Source organism: Ictidomys tridecemlineatus, chromosome 5 (genome assembly GCF_052094955.1).
Source record: "Ictidomys tridecemlineatus isolate mIctTri1 chromosome 5, mIctTri1.hap1, whole genome shotgun sequence".
Taxonomy (NCBI): Eukaryota; Metazoa; Chordata; class Mammalia; order Rodentia; family Sciuridae; genus Ictidomys; species Ictidomys tridecemlineatus.
This window is the reverse complement of record NC_135481.1, coordinates 90,431,063-90,450,547: the sequence shown is the minus strand read 5'-3', so window position 1 is coordinate 90,450,547 and position 19,485 is coordinate 90,431,063. Positions and strand designations below refer to the sequence as shown.

Genomic DNA, 19,485 nt, shown 5'->3' with positions numbered 1-19,485 from the left:
CCCTGTCTCTAAAAGAAGAACTAATATAGAGGTAGGCAATTATTTATGGTTAAGGCAAGATAATAAAACATTTAGGCTTTGCAAGCCACATGGTATCTTGCAACTTCTTAACTCTGGTGAGGTTGTGTTCAATAAAAATTATTCACAGAAGGCAGCGGACTGGATTTGATACTCTGACCAATTAACCCAATACTTTAGAGTTCTTTTCCAAGATTTTACCTTAGCTCCTCACCTGCCTGTTCTGTGCCTACTACCCTTTCCCTGATGCTAGAGTGTAGAAGCCTTACCTGAGTGACTGTCCGGCATATTTTCAGCCCCTTGTCATGGGTCCCATCGTCACCATTACGCTCTGTCTCATCCTCAGAGATGCGGGAGTCATCAGCATGAAGATCCACAACAGCCTCCTGCCCCGCCAGGGGTTTGATGTCGGGGATGAGGCTCTGGGACACAGATACCCCCCTCCCCGTTACACTGGGCCCATGTCTACTCCCACCTTAACATGTCTTCTCCCACCTTAACATGTCTTGTCCTCCCTTTCCCTGGCTCTTCCCACCTCACCTTGAGTGATTCAGTGGTGATACTGATGGAGGGCTTCTTCTGTGTGGTGGCTGTGCTGGCTCCCCAACGACGTTTCCGACCAGGCTGGCCACCCTCTGTGTCACTGTTTCCAGCTGGTACCCCCTTGGTAGCTGCTGTCCCCAAGAAATAGGACCCAACAGTTAGATGGTCTCAGGCCCTCTGCTGGTTCACACCATAATACCCACAGGTTGCCTTCGACAGGAGTTTTAGTAAAAGGTTAACTTAAGAAATCATATTAAGGGGATGGGGAAACCACGGCTTCAGAGTGACCAATAAAAGGTCTGTCCCTTTCTGACAGACAAAAACTATAATCTATAAAAGCAAAAAGGGAGAGCTAACTAACTAGTTTGTTGAGCAGTTGTTATTTTGGCATTAGGGACTGAACCCACAGGTGCTCTACCACTAACCAACATCACCAATCCTTTTTATTTTAGGGCAGTGTCTAAGTTGCCCAGGCTGACCACAAACTTGTGATCCTCCTGCCTTAGCAGTTTAAGCTTTATTTATTTTTCATCAAATGACAGAGTTTCTCTTTTTTTTTTTTTTGTAATGGGGACTGAACCCAGGAACTCTACCACTGAGCCATACTGCCAGCTGTTTTTTTTTTTTTAATTTAGCTTTTAGTTGGACACAATATCTTTATTTTACATGTTTTTTTTTTTATTTGGTGCTAAGGATCAAACCCAGGGCCTCCTACGTGCTAGGCGAGCACTCTGCTGCTGAGCCACAACCCCACTCCCAGTCCCAGCCCCAGCTGTTTTTTATTTTATTTTTGGACTGGGTATTGAACCTGCAGTGAGCTACATCCCCAGTCCCTTTCATCTTTTGAGATAGGATCTTGCTAAATTGTTGAGGCTGCCTTGAACTCTAATTCTCCTTCCTTGACCTCCTGCCTTGGTGCAGTTTGAGCTTTTAAATGATAAGCAAAAACATCTGACGTGGCAGAGAAGACAGCCTAGGTATAGGAATGCATAAAAAACAAAGAGATGTTGAGCATGGTGGTGCATACCTGTAATCCCAGTGACTCAAGAGGCCGAGTCAAGAGGATTGCATGATTGAGACTAGCCTTAGCAACCTAGCAAGACCCTGTCTCAAAATAAAAAACAAAACAGGTTGGGAATGTAGCTTGGTGGTAGTGGTAAGGTTCCCCTGGGTTCAGTCCCTAAAACGGTGGTGGTGGCAGAGGGGGACCAAATGACCATGTCATGTTAAAAATCTAAGCAGAATTTAAAATTAAAATGTGATCTCATACTGTAATTCTCACACTACAGTTTGATATCTAAATTATAAACAAACAACTATTATACCTTTTTTTGAGGAGGGGGTTTAGCGAGGATTGAACCCAGAAGTACTCTACTACAGGGCTACATTCTCTGCCTTTTTAAAGATAGGGTTTTGCTAAATTATTCATACTGGCCTCAAACTTGCTATCCTTCTGCCTCAGCCTCTTGAGCAGCTGGTATTAGAGGGGTGCTCCATCACACCCAACTTATTATATAATATTTTTGTAATCTATAGAGTTCCACATTAGAAAACTGTTAAGAGCTGGGCATAAGGACAGGTGCCTATAATTCCAGCTACTTGGAAGGCTGAGATAGGAGTCCTGATTGTGAATCTGAGGACACACTAGGAAATATGGCAGACCTCATTACAAAAACAAAAAGGCCTCTAAAGCTAGGTGGGAAATGATCTGAGACACAGTGCATCTCATTAAAATATAACTGGAGAAACATGACAAGGACTATCTAAAATTTTAAATTTCAAAATGGAACCCCAAATATGTCAGGTACAGATTTGCTAGGTGAAGGGGCAGAGAAGGGATGACTAAGAATTTCACTGAGAGAGAATGGGACTCCATTTCTCTATGAACACTGATTTGACGGTATTCCTGGCTTTTATCAGGGATTCAGGGCTAGACTTACAGACAACGGAGATCTTCCTCTTGAATGATTTGGGCAGCGAGCTCTGTATAGAGAAGATAAAGGGGAGAAAGAGAAAGAGAGACACCCCACAGAGAGGGGGAAGGAGGTTAAATGGGGCAGTCTTAGCATAGGCTCCAAAGACACACAGAGACAGAGAAAGATAGAGACACAGAGACAGGGACAGAGACCAAAACAGAAGCGGCAAACGGCAAAAACGAAGCAGAATCAATGCAAGTTAGAGAAAAAAATAAAAACCAAACATCAGCAGGGAGAAGACATCTATTCCATACCAAACCTATGTATTAGCTTTACCAGAAATAAGCTGGAAGAGGAATCAGCAGCTTCCCATACCTTTATAGATGTTGGGCATGCCCTCTTCCACTATCTCTACAAGTTGAGGACACCAAGCCCAACAAACTGTGCCCAGAACTGGGTCATCTACTCTCCCAGGAACTTCCTTGCTAACCCAAGGAAACAAGGAAAATCAACTTTGGGATGGCAACTTCAGCAGGGCAGTCCTCCTTTTCTCAACCCCCAGCCTGACATCCACTAATAATGTCAGGCTTTGGAATGCTTGAGGGCAGGCGGTCAGGACTATCTAGGCCCCCACTACAGGAAAGGGGCCACATCAGACTCACTAGACATGAAAGGTGTCTCTAGTAAAAGGAAGTTTGTGCGAAGGACAGGCTGTCCCCCGATACATTATCATTCTTTCCAACCACAGCCTTGCAGAGCCTTACTGTTTTCTCTCCAATCAGGGCTCAAGCCTTAGGGGCTCTGCCAAGGACCAGAAGACAGTTTGGATGTTTCTCCCCTAAAACACTGAATGGAAGAAAGACTATGGACAGAACTAAGGGGGATGGGGAAGGGCAACAGAGATTTTAGGTGCTTATTTCTGGAAAAACTAAGACTACCCTACCACCCTTCTAAAGGGTAGGGCAGAACCCATTTGATGAAATCCCTTTTCCCTAACCACCCCCGGCCCCGTTTGTGTCGTCTAACCAAGTCTCCTTGGTCTCTGTTAAGGGCCAGCCTGACCCTTAGCCGGGCCGTTCTCGATGGGTAAGTTAGTGAGAAAAAAAAAGGTCTTAATTAAAACAGGAAAAACATGAACCAAATAAATAATCCAACAAAGAAATCAGAAAAATAAGGATAAAGAAAAAAATCAAAATAAAAAAGATTAAAAAAAAAAAAAGGAAAAGAAGAAGAAAATAAAGAAGAAAATAAACTAGGAATATGACAAATGTTCCAGGTACCATCTCACACCTGGGATCTTCAGTTCAGCCAATCGCACCTCACTGTGTACTGTATCTAGTCAACCGCCGGTCCAATCAGAATGAGCCCTCCCTGCTAGGCGCTGTGCAATTGGTGGGGGGTTGGGTTGGCAAAAAAGGTGGGCGCACGGCGTGGTAGTCAGCACGGCACTGCCAGAGTCCTCCCAGGGGCGCAGGGGGGGCGGGAGGGAAACGTGTGGGGGGACGCTGCCCAGTTTCCATGATGTCAAGACAGTTCACTGGCGGTGGCCAGGCTCAGCGAGGGGTAGAGGGGGGAAAGGGGCAGAGACATCAGTCCTGGCCCAGTAGGGGCATCATCTTGCAGTCCCTGATGAGATGGCCTGTGAGTAGCAGGAATGGTCCTTGCCTTTTATCATGAGAGCAAGCAGGACCCTATGTCCACCAGTGGCAAGCGGCAGCAATACCACCACCCAATACTTGGAATCCAGGTGATGACTCCAGAGTCCCTTTCTCCTCTGCCTGTAACTGGGGAAGGGGTCCTCTCATCGAGTGGGATCATGGAGCCTCTGATGAAGGTAGCCTGGGGTAGTAGGTGAATATCCCCAGGACCTGGTGCACATTCAGCAGCAAGGTCAGAATACTTTTCTTCTGAGTTGTGGGCAGCATCTCCTCAGGGACTCCAGCTGAGACAGTGGTTCCAGTCAGGTAGATGAATGAGCCCCTGCCTCCAGGGATGGAGGAGAAGTTGGAGCAATCAACATGCTGCCCTTCACCATGGACAACAGGGACCATAGGAAAGTCCATCTGATGAGCAAGTGGTGATACATGGGCTGGGCTGTCATCAGCATTAAATCCCTGGGGCACAAACCCTAGACTTCTCTGCAGGGTTCCTAGTCGTCACAGCTTAAGCCGAGGGCCCCACTCAGTGTTTTACAGCATGGCACTGTGATCACAAACATTGACTCTTTAGGTTGTCTTGGTGCCCTAGATGGGGATCCCAACAGTCTGTAGCAAACAAGGCAACCCACAATCCTTGATAGGGCAAGGGCATGTGGGCAGGCGCCCCAGCACTGGCACAAGCTCTTCTTGGGGTGTCCCAAGTAGGGAGATGATGCAAGTCCACCCCTTTCCAAATGCTTTTTCTCAATACAAGTCTCTCCAGAAACAGTGCTCTTCTTGGCCCCCTGATGTAAGCAAGACAGGGAGGCAAAAGGGGGCCCATCACAGGAGCCCACATACATGCCCCCCTCTGGCCAAGACACCTGGATAGCAGACTTGGCTCTGATTGGGCAGCTCAGTAGCAGCGGGTGGGTCCAGAGGAAGAGGCGGCATCAGCGATTGGCCAGTTGGGCAGGGTTATATTTTACGGGCGGATTACCGTACATGAGGTACTTGGACAAAGTTTTACGGGGAAGAAGGACCTTGTAATAAATAATATTCTGCACATCAAATCACTTTCACCGGCCCCCGCCCCCGCAACACACACCAGAGAAAGGCTACACACACAACAGTCCCTCCCACCCGTTATCCCACTCCCAAACCCAGCTAATTATATTATTGTAAGAGCCAAGAAGATTTCGCTGGCTCTGATGGGGGGAGCCCCCTGAATTGGGTGCAGGACACCAGAGAGTATATATGCCAAAAAGGGAGGCCAGGGGGTTATAGATACAAAGAAAGGGCCTTCTGGATCAGTCCAAGTGCTAGCTTCTAAGGAGCTACATATCTGTAATGAGACCACTGGGGGGCAGATGAAGAACAAAAATTCCTCAGCATGGCTCATCTGGTGAGAACCACCAAAGCCCACTAGATGGCGTTGACCTCCATCAGGCTTTTAAAAAGGAGGGAAAGCTCAAGGAGTTATCTAGAGCAGCTTGGGAAAATAGCAGGAAAAGCTGAGCCTGGGTCTTAGAAACTAAGATTCATTAACAGACTTCCAATTAGCTACAAACTTCCAGGAGTCTGGACTATACTACTTCCCCCACAGGGAAAGGATGAATAAACCCTGTTCCCATCACAAGGGTCTCCCTTGCTAAACCAGCGAATTCTCCCTTGGCCCTGTCTTGATCCAAGGACCTGCCTCATCCCCTCTTTAAATTATCCCATTTTGTAAGAGGGTTCACCAGAATGATCTACTCTTTCCCCTAGGATCACTTCAGCCCACCCACCCCAACAGGTGGCTTGGATATTTACCTCTTTCTTCTCCTCATCTTCAGCGCTGACTTCTGGGCGGTCATCGTTACTGATTTGGTCTGCAATAGGCATTGGAGGCTCTGGAACCTCATTTTCAGGTCTGTTTTCACTTGTGTCCATTGTCACTTCCTCCTTCTCCTCACTGATAGGATGGGGGGAGGTTTGGAGGGGAGAGCAGGAAAGAACCAAGGGGAAGAGAGAGCAAGATGTCAGATTTTGGATAATGAAACCCCCATGCCTCATCACTTGGGTAGAACTGGGATGGCCACTTTTCAGATCAGACTAGAAACCTTGCCACCATAGGAAAAGTGGGAAACTGGGGGGGGGGCATGGATTATAGCTACAGCACCACCCACTGCCTACATGGGTTATTGCTGTGGAGCTAGGACGCCACCTATTCTTAGATAATAACTCACCCAGAGCACTCTTACATGAAAGACTCTCTTGGCTGAAAATGGTCCCCCTAAAGTGACTGTGATTTGCCCACAACCCCGTGGCCTCCATATCCCCCTGACTACAGGCACCTTTACCTTGTATGAGAAAGTATGGGGACCTGATTCCTTAAAAACACAAGAAAGAATGGCCATGGCTGTGGCAAATGATCCTATCCTTGTGTTTAATCAATTGCTTAATAAGTAAAGGCCTGCTGACCCACTGGATCTGGAGGCACCAGAACAGTGAAAATGGTGGGGGTGGGGATTGCAGGGGGAATGTAGGGCTAGTTAAGGTTTGAGCTTCAACAAGATCTTTTCTCATTTAAAAGGAAAAACTAAAACTGCTGAAGAGTACAAAAGCTCAAAGAATCAGGCCACTTTTACCTGCTCAGAGGTGTAGGAACCTTTCTTATATTCATTTGACTTTTACCCAGTTTGTCCCCATTCCCTCATTCCAACTTCCTAGAGATAAAGAGAGCAGGCCTCCCAGTAAGGACACACCTCCCCCACAGCATGTAGCTCCCCCTACCAAACACTGAACCCATTCCCCCACTTTTAATCACACAAGTTGGCACCCACTTTAGGCAAAGAATCCCAGAGCTTCAGTTCAGATAAACTATCTTTCCATCTTTGTTTTTTGTCTTCATTTCTAACTTCTATCTTTAATTTTACTCCTTCTAGTACCCAAATATCAGGCCAAAAAAAATCCAATTTATATGATCAGGAGCCCAAGCGTCCCCAGGCCGATAACCACCACCAGAAAATTCAGCATTCCCAACAGACTGCTTGACACTCAGAGGTCAGTATAGCTTCCCAAGGGGAGTCAGAGAGGGATGCACAGATTAGGGGGAGGGGAAGTTGGGCCTGTGCCCCCAGCTAAGAGGCCCCCACAGAAACACGCGATTCAACTACTTGAATCTAGAAAAAGCTTATATATATATTAAAAAAAAAAAAAGGCCTATTTTCCACACAGTGAGGGCAAGTGGGGCCAATCACAATTCGGGCAGGAAGGACAAAGGGGGAAAGCAGAATGACTGAAAATAAACCAAAATGAAAGATGGAACGAAATCCATGAGGAAGAGAAGAAAGATGAGGTGAGCTAGAGAGGTGGGGAAAAGGGATACATGGAAATGTGAAGCTCTCACCCTTCTTTGCTTTCTGATAACATGATTTTTTTTCTCCCCCTGGAAGTGCTGTTTATCCCTTTCTGGAATGGAAGAAATAACAAAAACCAAACAAAAAATCCTAAAAAAAAAAAACCAAAAAACCACCTTCCTTGTTCCAAGATCCCACCACCTCCTCCCCAGCCACCCGATCCAGAGAGAGAAAATCAAGATGCAGCAACTGGGGATCCAAAAAATGGTAAATGGAAGGGGAGGTGGTGGTGGTGGTGGTGGTGTGGGGAGGCTAAAATAGATCTGGCTTTTAAGAGATAAGCGTTAAGTCCTCACGGCAAACCCCGAGTTCGGCTGGATTGGTCTCTCTGGAGGAGGAGGAGGAAGAGGGCCAGGCTGCTGGTAGTGGCTGGCTCTATTGTATTGGCGGAGCGGCAGCGATCAGCCGGAGACATGCAGGGGAGCCATCTTGCCACTTACCCAGCAGCCCGTGTGTGCGGATGGGGGAGGGCCCTGCTGCAGCAGGGGAGGGGAAAGAAAAGAGGGAGGGAGCTGAGTGAGCAAGGTTCTTATCCTCTGGCAGGCCACAGGGAGCCGACTGCTGGCTCAAGAGGCCTGGCCTTTTTCCTTCTTTTCTCAGATTACAACAGCTACTGAGGCCTAGACCCAAAGGGCCTGGGGGATAGGGGGAGGTGTGCTTTCCTAGTCTTCCCAGGGGCAAGGGAGGGGGCTGGGTGGAGAGGACATAAAGTTACAGCTCCTTGATTGGAAGAGAATAGAAGAAAGGGGAAACCAGCAGAGTTGGGAGTGAAAAAAAAAAACAAAACAAAACGATTAAAGAAGATAGATAACGAAAAAATGATTAAAGATAACCAAAGCCTCCATTCCTTCTACAAATGGAGGGACATGAGCAATATCTTTATGGGCCCACTACCCTCAACCCAGGAAGCAAGCATGGAAGACTAGTCATATGCTTAAGGTGGGGAGGTGGGAATAGAATTGTCACTATCCAATACTATAGTCACTATCCAATCACTGGCAGCTCACCCAGGCAATGACCACGTGTTACTATTCCATCCAGTCTGTTTCCTAGGATAAGGAGGGAGGGAGAGTTCCTTTTCAAAATACCAGTAGAAGGGAGGGTGGGTGTCTCTGAAGAGATGACAGACAACTTTGTTTCACAGAGTAATCTTTAATAAGGTCACTCTGCCCCAGGATTCCCTGGAGCCAGTTAGGAAAAGGATAACCGGGGCAATTGGACCTTGCATACCTGAAGCTTAAAGACTACTTTTTGGAGTAGACTAGACACTGGAAGTGAGAAAGCTGCTACTTGGGACAGGGGAAGGGAATATCAGCTGCGTAGAAAGTGATCAGAAACAAAACAAAAAATATTAATTGTGGGCATTTTCACCAGAGCACATGTTAAAGGGTAAAACAAACGATAAAGACTGAAAAAGCACTCAGCAGATACTCAAAATGCTTATTTGTTGATTGCAAAGGTGCTTTTTTTGTATTTTAAGGGCAGCAGAGGTTTAATACCAGGACAAGATTCTGTGAACTTAATCAAAAAGCTCAGGTTTTGTCTGTTTTTGTAGGTGTCCCCTACCACTGGGCATTTTTAACACCAGAGGTTTTAGCCAGGGGTGAAATTTCTTACTGCTGCTTAAAGTCCTAAACTACATGTTTTAAGTTAAGGATTTTTTTTTTCTTTTTTGGTGCCAGGGATAGAATCCACAGCCTTGTTCATGCTACATCCCCAGCACACCTCCCCCTATCCCCCAGGTCCTTTTGGTCTAGACCTCAGTCCTGTTTATAACTTTAGAAGTTCCCTTTCAGACAGGTTCAGTGCTGCATGCATGTTATCCCAGTTTACTCCTGAGGCTGAGGGTGGAGAATACCAAGTTCAAGGTCAGGCTTAGTGGCAGAGTACCCCAGGATTTAATCCCTAGTAGTGGGAAAAACAAATAAGCAAAAAGTATTCCCATTCACATATGGTCCTTGTCTGCTCAAAATATAAGAGAGAGAACTCTGGATTAGACTGGCTAGGACCTGGCACCATCTTCTTTCAAACTGTGATAATAGACAGTTTCTGATCCTGTGTATGTTTCTTAATCTGTATAGTGTGGTTAACAATACCTGTTTCATGGAACAGTGTAATAAATGTTAGCTCCAGTCTGGCCTGGACAACACCCCAAAGTGCAGAGGTGCACTACAACACATGTTTGCTATTATCTCATTTGATGCCCCTTCTGAAATTCTTTTTGACTCAGATTAGTCTCCTCTTTCTCTGAAGCCAAATTATTCAGTGATTAGCATGAAAGATTTTCAGCAATGCCCTTATTACTCTCTAAAGGAAGACTAGTTTACTTGCCCCTTACCTCCACCATTCAGACTCTCAAGGGGAGGGACTCCATCCCTTGGCTCCTAGCCCACAAAGAAATGCTCTTTAAATATTTCTGAATTAGTGTGCCACAGTGGGCACCAAGTAGATACTTATCAAATGCTTGCTGACCTAAAAATTTCTTTAAAAAAAAAAAAAAAGACTATTACCCATCAGAAAATGTTACCTTCAACATCGTAAACATTCCTTGTCATTCTAAAATACATTCAGCTGCTAAACTGCCTGTCCAGAAGTAGCTTACTTGGAGGAAGAACTTTTTGTTACTGAGAATTTTATCTCATTTTTTTTTAGAATATGAATTTTACAATTTTCTCCTTGGCCTTCTTAAGACACAGGAGATCTATTTCTTCTATTTCCCTTTGGTTGATTTTGTGGGATCCGAGAATTTCTGAGACCTTGTTTTCAGAAGATAATAAAGAATCCTTGAAACTGTCCCATCCTTTTTAAACAAAAGGCACCTCCCTTTCTTCCCTCCACTATTTAAGTTCTTGCACAAATATTCCCAAAATCTTTTAAAAATCTGTGAAATAGTATGGGGAAAGGGGGTGAGAGGTGGGGATAAGCTATCCATAATTAAACAGACAGCATTAGAGCCCAGAAGAAAAGGATGGAACCACTTGGAAGTTAAAAACATTTTGTAGTTCTATGTAAATGAGATTCAAAAGAATTAATGGAAAAAAATAAATTCCTATAGGCATATGTGTTTGAATTTTAGCTATTACAGAAAATTCAGGAGAAGCTTATGAACTAATATGGAAATTTAGTAACAAATACTGGGACTTGATACCCTCAGGAACTTACTAGTTCCAAGTTAACTAAGGACAGTATGATTTTGGAGGGTATGTCCTTAGATACAAAGTTCTCAATGAGCAAACTCATAATACTTATGACAAATTATGTTTTTTTTTTAAATTTATGCATCACTTGGGATACAGGCATTGTAGATCCCCTGGAAAATATCAATTACATTGTAATATTGGTTTACAGAAACACTCCCTTAGTATCAACAGCCTTAAGTTGCTAATGCCTGCTAAGTTTGTGTCAGAAGGTTGTATTTAATTAATTCAGGTTTGAATTAACTACTACTAAATGATATAGCTGCCTATACACTTATATTATCCTTTTTCCTTTTGCCCCTTATTGTTGGTTTGTTTGTTTTGTGGTATTAGGGATTGAACCCAAGGCCTCATGCATACTAGGTCAAATGTTCTACCACTGAGCTACATTCCCGACCTTTTCTTTAAGACAGGGTCTTGGGCTAGGGTTGTGACTCAGAGGTAGAGCACTCACTTAGCATGTGTGAGGCACTGGGTTTGATCCTCAGCACCACATAAAGTAAAATAAAGACATTATGTCCACCTATAACTAAAAAATAAATATTAAAAAAAAAGGACAGGGTCTCACTAAGTTGCCCAGGGTAGCCTTGAATTTGAGATCCTCCTGCCTCAGACTTCCTGGACACTGGGATTCCCTACTGCTTTATAATATTAAAAAAAAGAGTACTATAATTTCTGATGTATGAGGAAACTTCTGTTAAAGCCATAGGAGGGAGAAGACTAGATTTTGGAACAGGGATTGATTGAAATAGGATTGAGGGCTTACAAATCCCTGCTCCAAGTAATGAAAAAGACACCTGACCTTATAAATCTAGAATTCCTCAGGCACTCATAATGTGCACAGGTTTAACCAAGTACAGCAAATACATTAGCCAATCTCTTCCAAATAGTAAGAAGTCCTGAAGATAAAGTCTAATTTATTAACACTTTACTGCTGTTTTTTTTAAATCATTGTCACTTCTTGTTGAGAGAAGACAACAAAGGTTAAGCCACAAATGGTTTCTTCCATTTGGTACTATTGATCCTACTTTTAAAGTTGGCTAGGGCTCTAGAGGGCTCCCATACTAAACACTAGCACTGTGGAAGGTGAAAAAGACTAGGAGAAATGTTGTGAGTCAGAAAGAATGAAGGCAAACTTCTCAAGCATTCATTCACCAAATTTAATATTAAAAATAGCCTATGAGTTTAGTCCTGTGGGCATGTTTTTTTTGTTTTATTTTGTTAGGCTGTTGAACAGACTACCTGGCAGGCAGCAGAAGGAAAGAAGGTAAGAGGGATGTGTCTCAGCTATTCCAAATGTAGACTGCATCTCTAGTCTACAGGATGCTCAAATGAAGCTTGCCTAGGCAACAATGGACAATCTCAATATTTGCTGATGGTGTCATTTCCCTAATACTTTGTCAAAATCAATGTGACTAGATTATATCATAGAATGAAGGTCAAAGCCACCTTTACCCGGGAAGGAAAACTCATATGACTCCAAGCTTCATTTGCCTTGGACTTGAATTGGAAAGTTGAGAAATAAAGAATCTTCCAAACAACATAAAATGCTTTTCTGTTGCTAGGATCTTACAAACCCAGAACTTTAAGGCTAGCAAGGAGCTTTTAAGAAAATTACTGTTTCTTGAGGTGCATAGGAAGAAGTTCCTCAGGGCAAATTAGTAGTAGGTTGTCAATACCCACTTTGAAACTATCAACATTTTGAAAAAAGGGCATGCTGTAGCTTCATGGAATAGGGGAGGGAGAGGGAAAGCAGATGTTATGTCTGTATGAGTTATATGGAAGGAAAGATGTCACCCCATTTTCTCATTGATAATATAACTGAGGAATTCTAAACATCTTCCAGTATCCGCTGAGTTTTCTTTTATGGTCCTAGAAAAAAAACCCTTTTCCAAAGGATAATATACCCATCTCAAAAAGGAAAATCAAACCAAAAAATGTAATGGCCACAAGATGGCAGAAGAAGCAACAATATGAGAATGGAGAGTAGCAAGGCAGAATCTATGTTAAGGCATATGAAACGATCATTAATATCACAAGGATATGAGATAATAAATCATGTCCCCTGCCCACTAACCCCCAAAATTCAGAGTCAAAAGACAATCTGAAGGTCTCCTAAGTGTATAAATTATCAGATTATTATACACAGGAAAAATAATACTGATAGTAACAGTACTAAAATGACATAAAAACAATTATGGAACAACTTGAGGCTAATAGTCTGCATAAGACATTCTCTAAAGCAGTTCAAAATTCCTGATGTCTAAAAGCTAAGCGATTCTATTTCTATAATGCTTCCCCCCCCCCCCAATTTCCCATGAACCGTTGAAACCATGAATTTTGACTCAATGACTTTTCTTTTTTTGGTACTGGGAGGGAAGAACCCAGAAGTGCTTTACCACTGAGACCCATCCCTGGCCCCTTTTTCAGTTTGAGACTTTAGTGTCTTTCTTTAAATTAGTGTCTCAAACTGAAAAAAAGGGTCAGGGATAGGGCTCACCAAGTATCTCTAAGTATCTCACTAAATTGCTTAGGCCTTCGCTTAGTTGCTGAGGCTGGCCTGGAACTTGTGATCCTCCTGCCTCAATTTCCCAAGTCACTGTAATTCCAGGCATGAACTACCACACCTGGTTTCAATGACTTCTTTTTTTAAAATTTTTTATTTGTTGGGGCTGGGGATGTGGCTCAAGCGGTAGCGCGCTCGCCTGGCATGCGTGCGGCCCGGGTTCGATCCTCAGCACCACATACCAACCAAATGTTGTGTCCGCCGAGAACTAAAATAAATAAATAAATAAATAAATTCTCTCTCTCTCTCTCTCCTCTCTCTTTAAAAAAAAAAAAATTTTTTTTATTTGTTGCTTCAATAACTTCTTAACTTATAATTTCAAGAATAATGTATTTATTCAATTACAAATTTAACCTGATATAATTATAAGATCAATCGAAGAACCTTAGGGGCTCAGGAATCAATATCTAACTTCATAGGAACTTTATATACTGCTGCACTGTGTGCTGAAAGACTGTGCTTCTTTACAAACCCTCAATATCCTTTGTTTAACTGCGTGGCCACAGGTGTAGTTAATAAATATGAGTCAAAGACTGCATTAAGATTCCCTGAGTTGACTCCTTTATACATCTTGAGTGAGGAGATAGAAGCTTCAGTTGTTTGCTCCTTAAAGGAGCTACCCTCCCACCCTGCCTGCATGTTTTAAAAGGAAACTAGGGCTTCTCAAAGAATCCTAGGCAGCAAAGATTGGTCCCACATTCCTAGTTCCTTTTTATACCCCAGTCAAGATTTATCACTTACACAGTGGGATGAATCCTTTCTGATTCTGGTAGATAAGAGGTCTGAGTTTCTGGGGTTTGAGGCTGTGTGGCAGCTGGTGGCTCTGCCTCTTCAGCTTCACACTTCTTTGGGCTCACCTGTCAGGAGATAGCAAAAACAAAGATAACAAAGGATTTAATTCAGTTGGTTCCTTTTCTTTCATCTGGAGCTGGAAAAAGTCAGGGCAGGATGAAAAAGAGCCACGTCTCCAGTGGACTCTGAACACAACTCTTCTATGTCACAGAATATACCTAACTTTGCTTAAATGAAACTCTGTTGAGCATAATTATTAAGTGCTTTTAGATTCTGCCATTCCTGTATTGCTACCAGTCTAAAGAATAATTGGGCCTACCTTCCTTCAGAAGGACTTCCAGCATCAGAGTACTGGAACTGCACTGAGTGCGACACCCTGATTTGCTCAGTAAAATGAGGGCCTATGTAATTACTTGTCAGAGGACATTGATAAGCATGGACCACTGCAAGAACTTGGGGAGACAGCAACAAGGTGTGTTAAGTCCATTTTGTCAAAGGGAATGTTTGTCAAACAGTCTTCCTCTGGTTCCCTTTGACAAAACGGACTTAACACACCTTGTTGCTGTCTCCTTTCTGATTCTGGTAGATAAGAGGTCCGAGTTTCTAGGGTTTGAGGCTGTGTGGCAGCTGGTGGCTCTGCCTCTTCAGCTTCACACTTCTTTTTATGATGACTTCATTATTTTTTTAAGTTGTTGATGGAATTTTATTCATTTATTTATATGTGGTGCTAAGAATCAAACCCAGTGCCTCACACGTGCTAAGCAAGCACTCTACCACTGAGCCACAACCCCAGCCCCCAACTTCATAGATTTTGACATAACTGAAGAAGCTCTTATCTAAAGTCTTGGAGTGTCACTTTGTGAATGTGTGAATCACTAGAATACCACATAATTTTATAAAGAAGAATGGGAAGGGGACCATTCAATTACACCATTTAAGAAGCTAATTAAACAACTAGAAGGAAGTTGTCAATATCTAATGGAGAAAAATGTACAATCCAGTTTCATGTTTATCCATGCTTATTATTATATTTCACTCAAAAACTTGTTTTTCATTTTGATGGTTTAAATCTGTTCTGCATTCTTGAGTTTCTCAGACACTGAATAAGTAATTATCTCGATCAGACATTAATATATAGAAGAAACACAGGCTGAGTATGTAAGTGGATGACACCATTTGTAATGTTACATACTAATAACTACCATTATAGTTAGACCAGACAACTAATCTTTGTTCTATGTAAAAAGATGAAGGGTAGGGCTGGGGATGTAGCTCAAGTGGTAGCGCGCTCGCCTGGCATGTGTGCGGCCCGGGTTCAATCCTCAGCACCACATACAAACAAAGATGTTGTGTCCGCCAAAAACTGAAAAATAAATATTGAAATTCTCTCTCTCTAAAAAAAAAAAAGATGAATGGTAAGGATTGGGGCTGTAGCTAAGTGGTAAAGTGCTTGCCTCTCGGGTGAGGCACTGGGTTCGATCCTCAGCACCACATTAAAAATAAAGATACTGTGTGTTCATCTACAACTAAATAAATATTTTAAAAAAAGATGAAGGGTAGAATAAAGTGTGGACATTTAAGAAATATGAAATCTGTTCCAAAGCTATTTTTCTTTTTTGGTACTACAGTGTTTGGTACTAGGGTTTTTGGTATTAAGAGGTGTTTAACCATTGAACCACATCCCCAGTCCTTTCATTTTTTTATTTTGAGACAGAATCTCACTAAGTTGCTGAGGTTTGGTTTGAACTTAAAATCTCCCTGTCTCCGCCTCCAGAGTAGCTGGGATTATAGGCATGGATCACCACACCCAGCCCAGTACTCTTTTTCTAATCTCTAACAGAATAACATGATAAATCTTGTATGAGAGTAGGAAATAAAATTTTTGAAGTAAACAAAGCCTATTTAACAGAATTATATTGCATAACATTATAACAATAAATTTTGTGTAGAAATGTAAAAAAAAAGACAAGAAAGTCAGGCGAGTATATATACAGTACCAGCTCTACCACAAAGTCCTCTATATCTGCATTATTTCATCTTAGAATGTTGACTATAATGTAGCTTAAAGAGAGATAGCTTTTTTTTTTTTTTTTTTTTGGTGGTGCTGGGGATTGAACCCAGGACCGTGTACATGCTAGGCAAGTACTCTACCAACTGAACTTTATCTTCAGCTCTCAAGATAAATACTTTTTAAGACCTTATTTCTAAGTCAGCAATCATTTCATTAGGGTTTTTTTTTTTTGGTGGGGGTGGTGAGCGGTAGTGTTGGGGATTGAACTGAGTTTTATCCATGCTAAGCACATACTCTCCCACTGAGTTGACTTGGGATATATCCCAACCCTTAGAATTCTTTTTTGGAGAACCGATAAAAGTCTTCCTTTGGGGCAGATAAAGGAGAAGTTCTGAGCAAGAACTGATGCTGAGAGCCCTGGAGATGAGAACACTGCTTCTCAGCCTCATGGAGAACTTTTATAAACCAGGGAGTAGAAATGAGTTAAGTAGGATTAACAGGTGTCCCCTACGCCTACCCTCTACATTTCTCCTGAGGTTTGTCCAGACTGACTTCTCAATTTTACAGTTAAGACAAAAAGGAAAACTATGCCTAATTCTCCATCTCCCTCTAGGGAAGGGTCATGATAGCCTACCCGCTCAGGCTGTAACTTCTGGGTCATGAGCTTTTCGGCTGGATCAGGCTGGCTCAGACGCCTCACTTGGATGGATGAGGAGGTGGAAGTTCTCTCCTTTGGCTCAAGAACCTGCAGCTGTGGCATTGGTGGAACTGCAATCTCCTGACCAGAAGAGGGATCTTTGGTTTCAGTGTAGCTGGTGTTGCTGTCCCTGGAGGCTCCAGGGCTCAGAGACTGAAGAAATTAAATGAAACACAAAGAAAAGAAAATTACTTTATATGGTACATTGTGTGTGTGTGTGTAGATGGATGGTAAATAATCAGTAAATCATTGAGTTTTCCAACTTGTGTTAACCCAATTCATACCTGAGATTTTTTTTGGGGGGGGGGGTACATATTCATACAGAATAATCGGTTTCACTGTGGCATATTCATGTGAACATATATGTAAGCATAATCTGAACAATTTCACTTCTTACCCTCTATTCCTCCCTCCTGCTTCCCTTTCACTACCCTAATGGTCTTCGTTCTACTTTCATCACATTCTTTTCTCCCCCACTATTTTTTCTTCTATAGTTTCCACAGATGAGAAAAAACACTTGACACTTTCCTCTCTCATTTATTTTACTCAAAATTATGGTCTCTAGTTCCAACCATTTTCTGAAAATGACATAATTTCCTTCTTCTCATGGCTGAATAAAAGTCTTTGTGGGGACTGGGGTTCAATCAAATCTTAGCACCACATAAAAACATTAAATTATTTTAAGTATGGACCACTACAAGAACTTGGGGAGAAAAAAAAAGTCTTTGTACTTATTATTCCTGCTTGAATTACTGATCTCCCTTACTATTTATCAACAAATTTACTAGGTTCCAACTAGATGCTGAGTACTGGGATACCCACATTAAGGCATATCCATACCCTCAAGAAATTTATGTCCAGTACAGCATGAGAGTAACTTTCTTTGGAATCAAATGGACTCAGAATGGAAAACAACTCCAGTCAGGGGCCAATTAATTGAAAATTAGACTCTAGGATGAGGGTAAATGATTAGTGAACTGGGGACTAAGTGAAACTTTTCCTATTCCTGTTAGAAATTATGACAGGTTCTTCTGGGCATGAAAAACACTGGCTTACAGACAGAATTTCAACACACACAGGAATCTCTCATACTCACTTTTCTGCTGCTGCTTGATGCTGAATGGGAACGGGAACGAGATCGGGAACGTGACCTAGATTCTGATGTTGACCTAGAGCCTGTCTTGGGTCTACCATGAGGGTTGGCGTGAATTCGTGCCTGGGATATATCTCTCTGCTTGGATCTCGGAGGTGAGAGAGACTGAGAGCCAGAGCTATCAGGAGAACGAGACCTAGATCTAGAACTGGAGGAAGAAGAAGAGGAGGATCGGCTAGAGGATGAGTCAGCTGACTGTTTCAATCTGTGGCTTGGGAAAAGATTATGTGAAGCCCTTCTGCCTTCCTTCTGTTCTAAAGATGGTTGTTTCAGAGATTCCTCAGTAATGCCTTTGGGTGATGTTAATTCCTCCATTTTTAAAGGGACTGGCTGAGCAGATTTTTCTGGCTCAGTTTCAAGACCTTTCTGGGTTGAGTATTCAGCCAATGTGCTTTTCTGAAGTAGAGGCAGAACATTCTCTTCTGGCACTTTCTCTGCTGGAGATTCTGCTTTGGTGTCTGCAGGACTTGACAAAGATGACAGGCCACCTACCAACTGCACAGTATGCTGAGCTATTAAAAGCTGTCTGGTCTCAGCATCTGTATTAGGAGATAACTGGACGAGGACAGGGGGTGCTGGGCCTTCCATGGGTTCTATTTCTTCCTCACTCTGGAGTTGTGTATGAGGTGGTGGAGAAGATGCTTCCTTGGTAAGTAAAGGTGGGGGAGTCTCCTCCTCACTGGCAGTTTGCTCCAGTGGTAGCACAAGAGGGGCCTTCTCTAGATCTTCAGTCAATAGAGGAGGGGAAGGGGACTGTGATTTTTCTTCCAAGCCTTGTGAAAATTTTATTTCTTCTCCTTTCTCTTCAAGGGGGGAAACTGATTGCATCTCTTTTTCTTGTTGCTGTTTGGTGAGATGACGAGTTCTAGCTTCTTCCTGGGATCTTGTAACTCGTCCTCCTCTCTCTAGCCCCTCCTGTTCCTGAGCTCTTATGGTTTTGGGTCTCTCATCAATCACCTCCTCTGGTTTTGCTCTGGGCATCACATCTCCCTCTTCTTCCTGAAACTGTTTCAGGATTGGTGTCTCCTTAGATTTTTGTCCTTCCTCTTCTTCCTCTTCCTCTTCCTCATCTTCCTCCTCCTCCTCCTCTTCTTCTTCCTCTTCTGTTTTCAAATTTCGATCTGCTCTGACCCTCAGATTTCTAGAAGGTACTTCTTGATTCTCTTCCCCCTCAGCAGCTTGACTACACTCAGAGGATTTAGCTGCTCTTGCCTGAAAGAAAAGATATAAAACAGTTCCAAATATATTTGCTCACAATCAATGAAGAAAAAGCATCCCATTTGATACTCCCAAGAATAAGAAATTCAATGATATACAATTTTGTTAAAACAGAAACAGGTATGACAGTAGATAACTATGACTAATGTGGGTTCCTTATGGGAATCAAAATAACAGTAACCAAAAGGAATAATGAAGCTGCTTGTAGTTCATTTTTTAGCTTCAAGTTTTTAAATATCTAGAAACAAGGAGGAAAACAAAAATACTGTCACATAATCTGATTATTTTTATCATTTTTAAAAATATTTTTTAGTTGTCAGTGAACCTTTATTTTTT

The 19,485-nt window shown here is 42.6% G+C and overlaps 1 protein-coding gene across 7 annotated transcripts in view; it reads right to left on the bottom strand.

Annotated features, from left to right (window-relative positions):
• Positions 1–19,485, bottom strand: part of Acin1 (apoptotic chromatin condensation inducer 1) — a 36,927-nt gene that overhangs the window by 4,615 nt on the left and 12,827 nt on the right. For 2 of the 7 annotated variants that reach the window (XM_040275317.2, XM_040275320.2), the window contains 7 exons: positions 17,875–19,143; positions 16,716–16,931; positions 14,020–14,135; positions 5,927–6,068; positions 2,502–2,544; positions 559–692; positions 288–440 (listed from right to left, as the gene is read on the bottom strand). In XM_040275317.2, coding sequence (XP_040131251.2) covers positions 288–440; positions 559–692; positions 2,502–2,544; positions 5,927–6,068; positions 14,020–14,135; positions 16,716–16,931; positions 17,875–19,143 — 2,073 coding nt within the window. Of the gene's footprint in view, positions 1–287; positions 441–558; positions 693–2,501; positions 2,545–5,926; positions 6,069–7,505; positions 7,746–7,811; positions 7,977–14,019; positions 14,136–16,715; positions 16,932–17,874; positions 19,144–19,485 lie in introns of those variants that run through there. The other 5 variants (XM_040275319.2, XM_040275321.2, XM_040275318.2 and 2 more) reach the window with 5 other exon arrangements.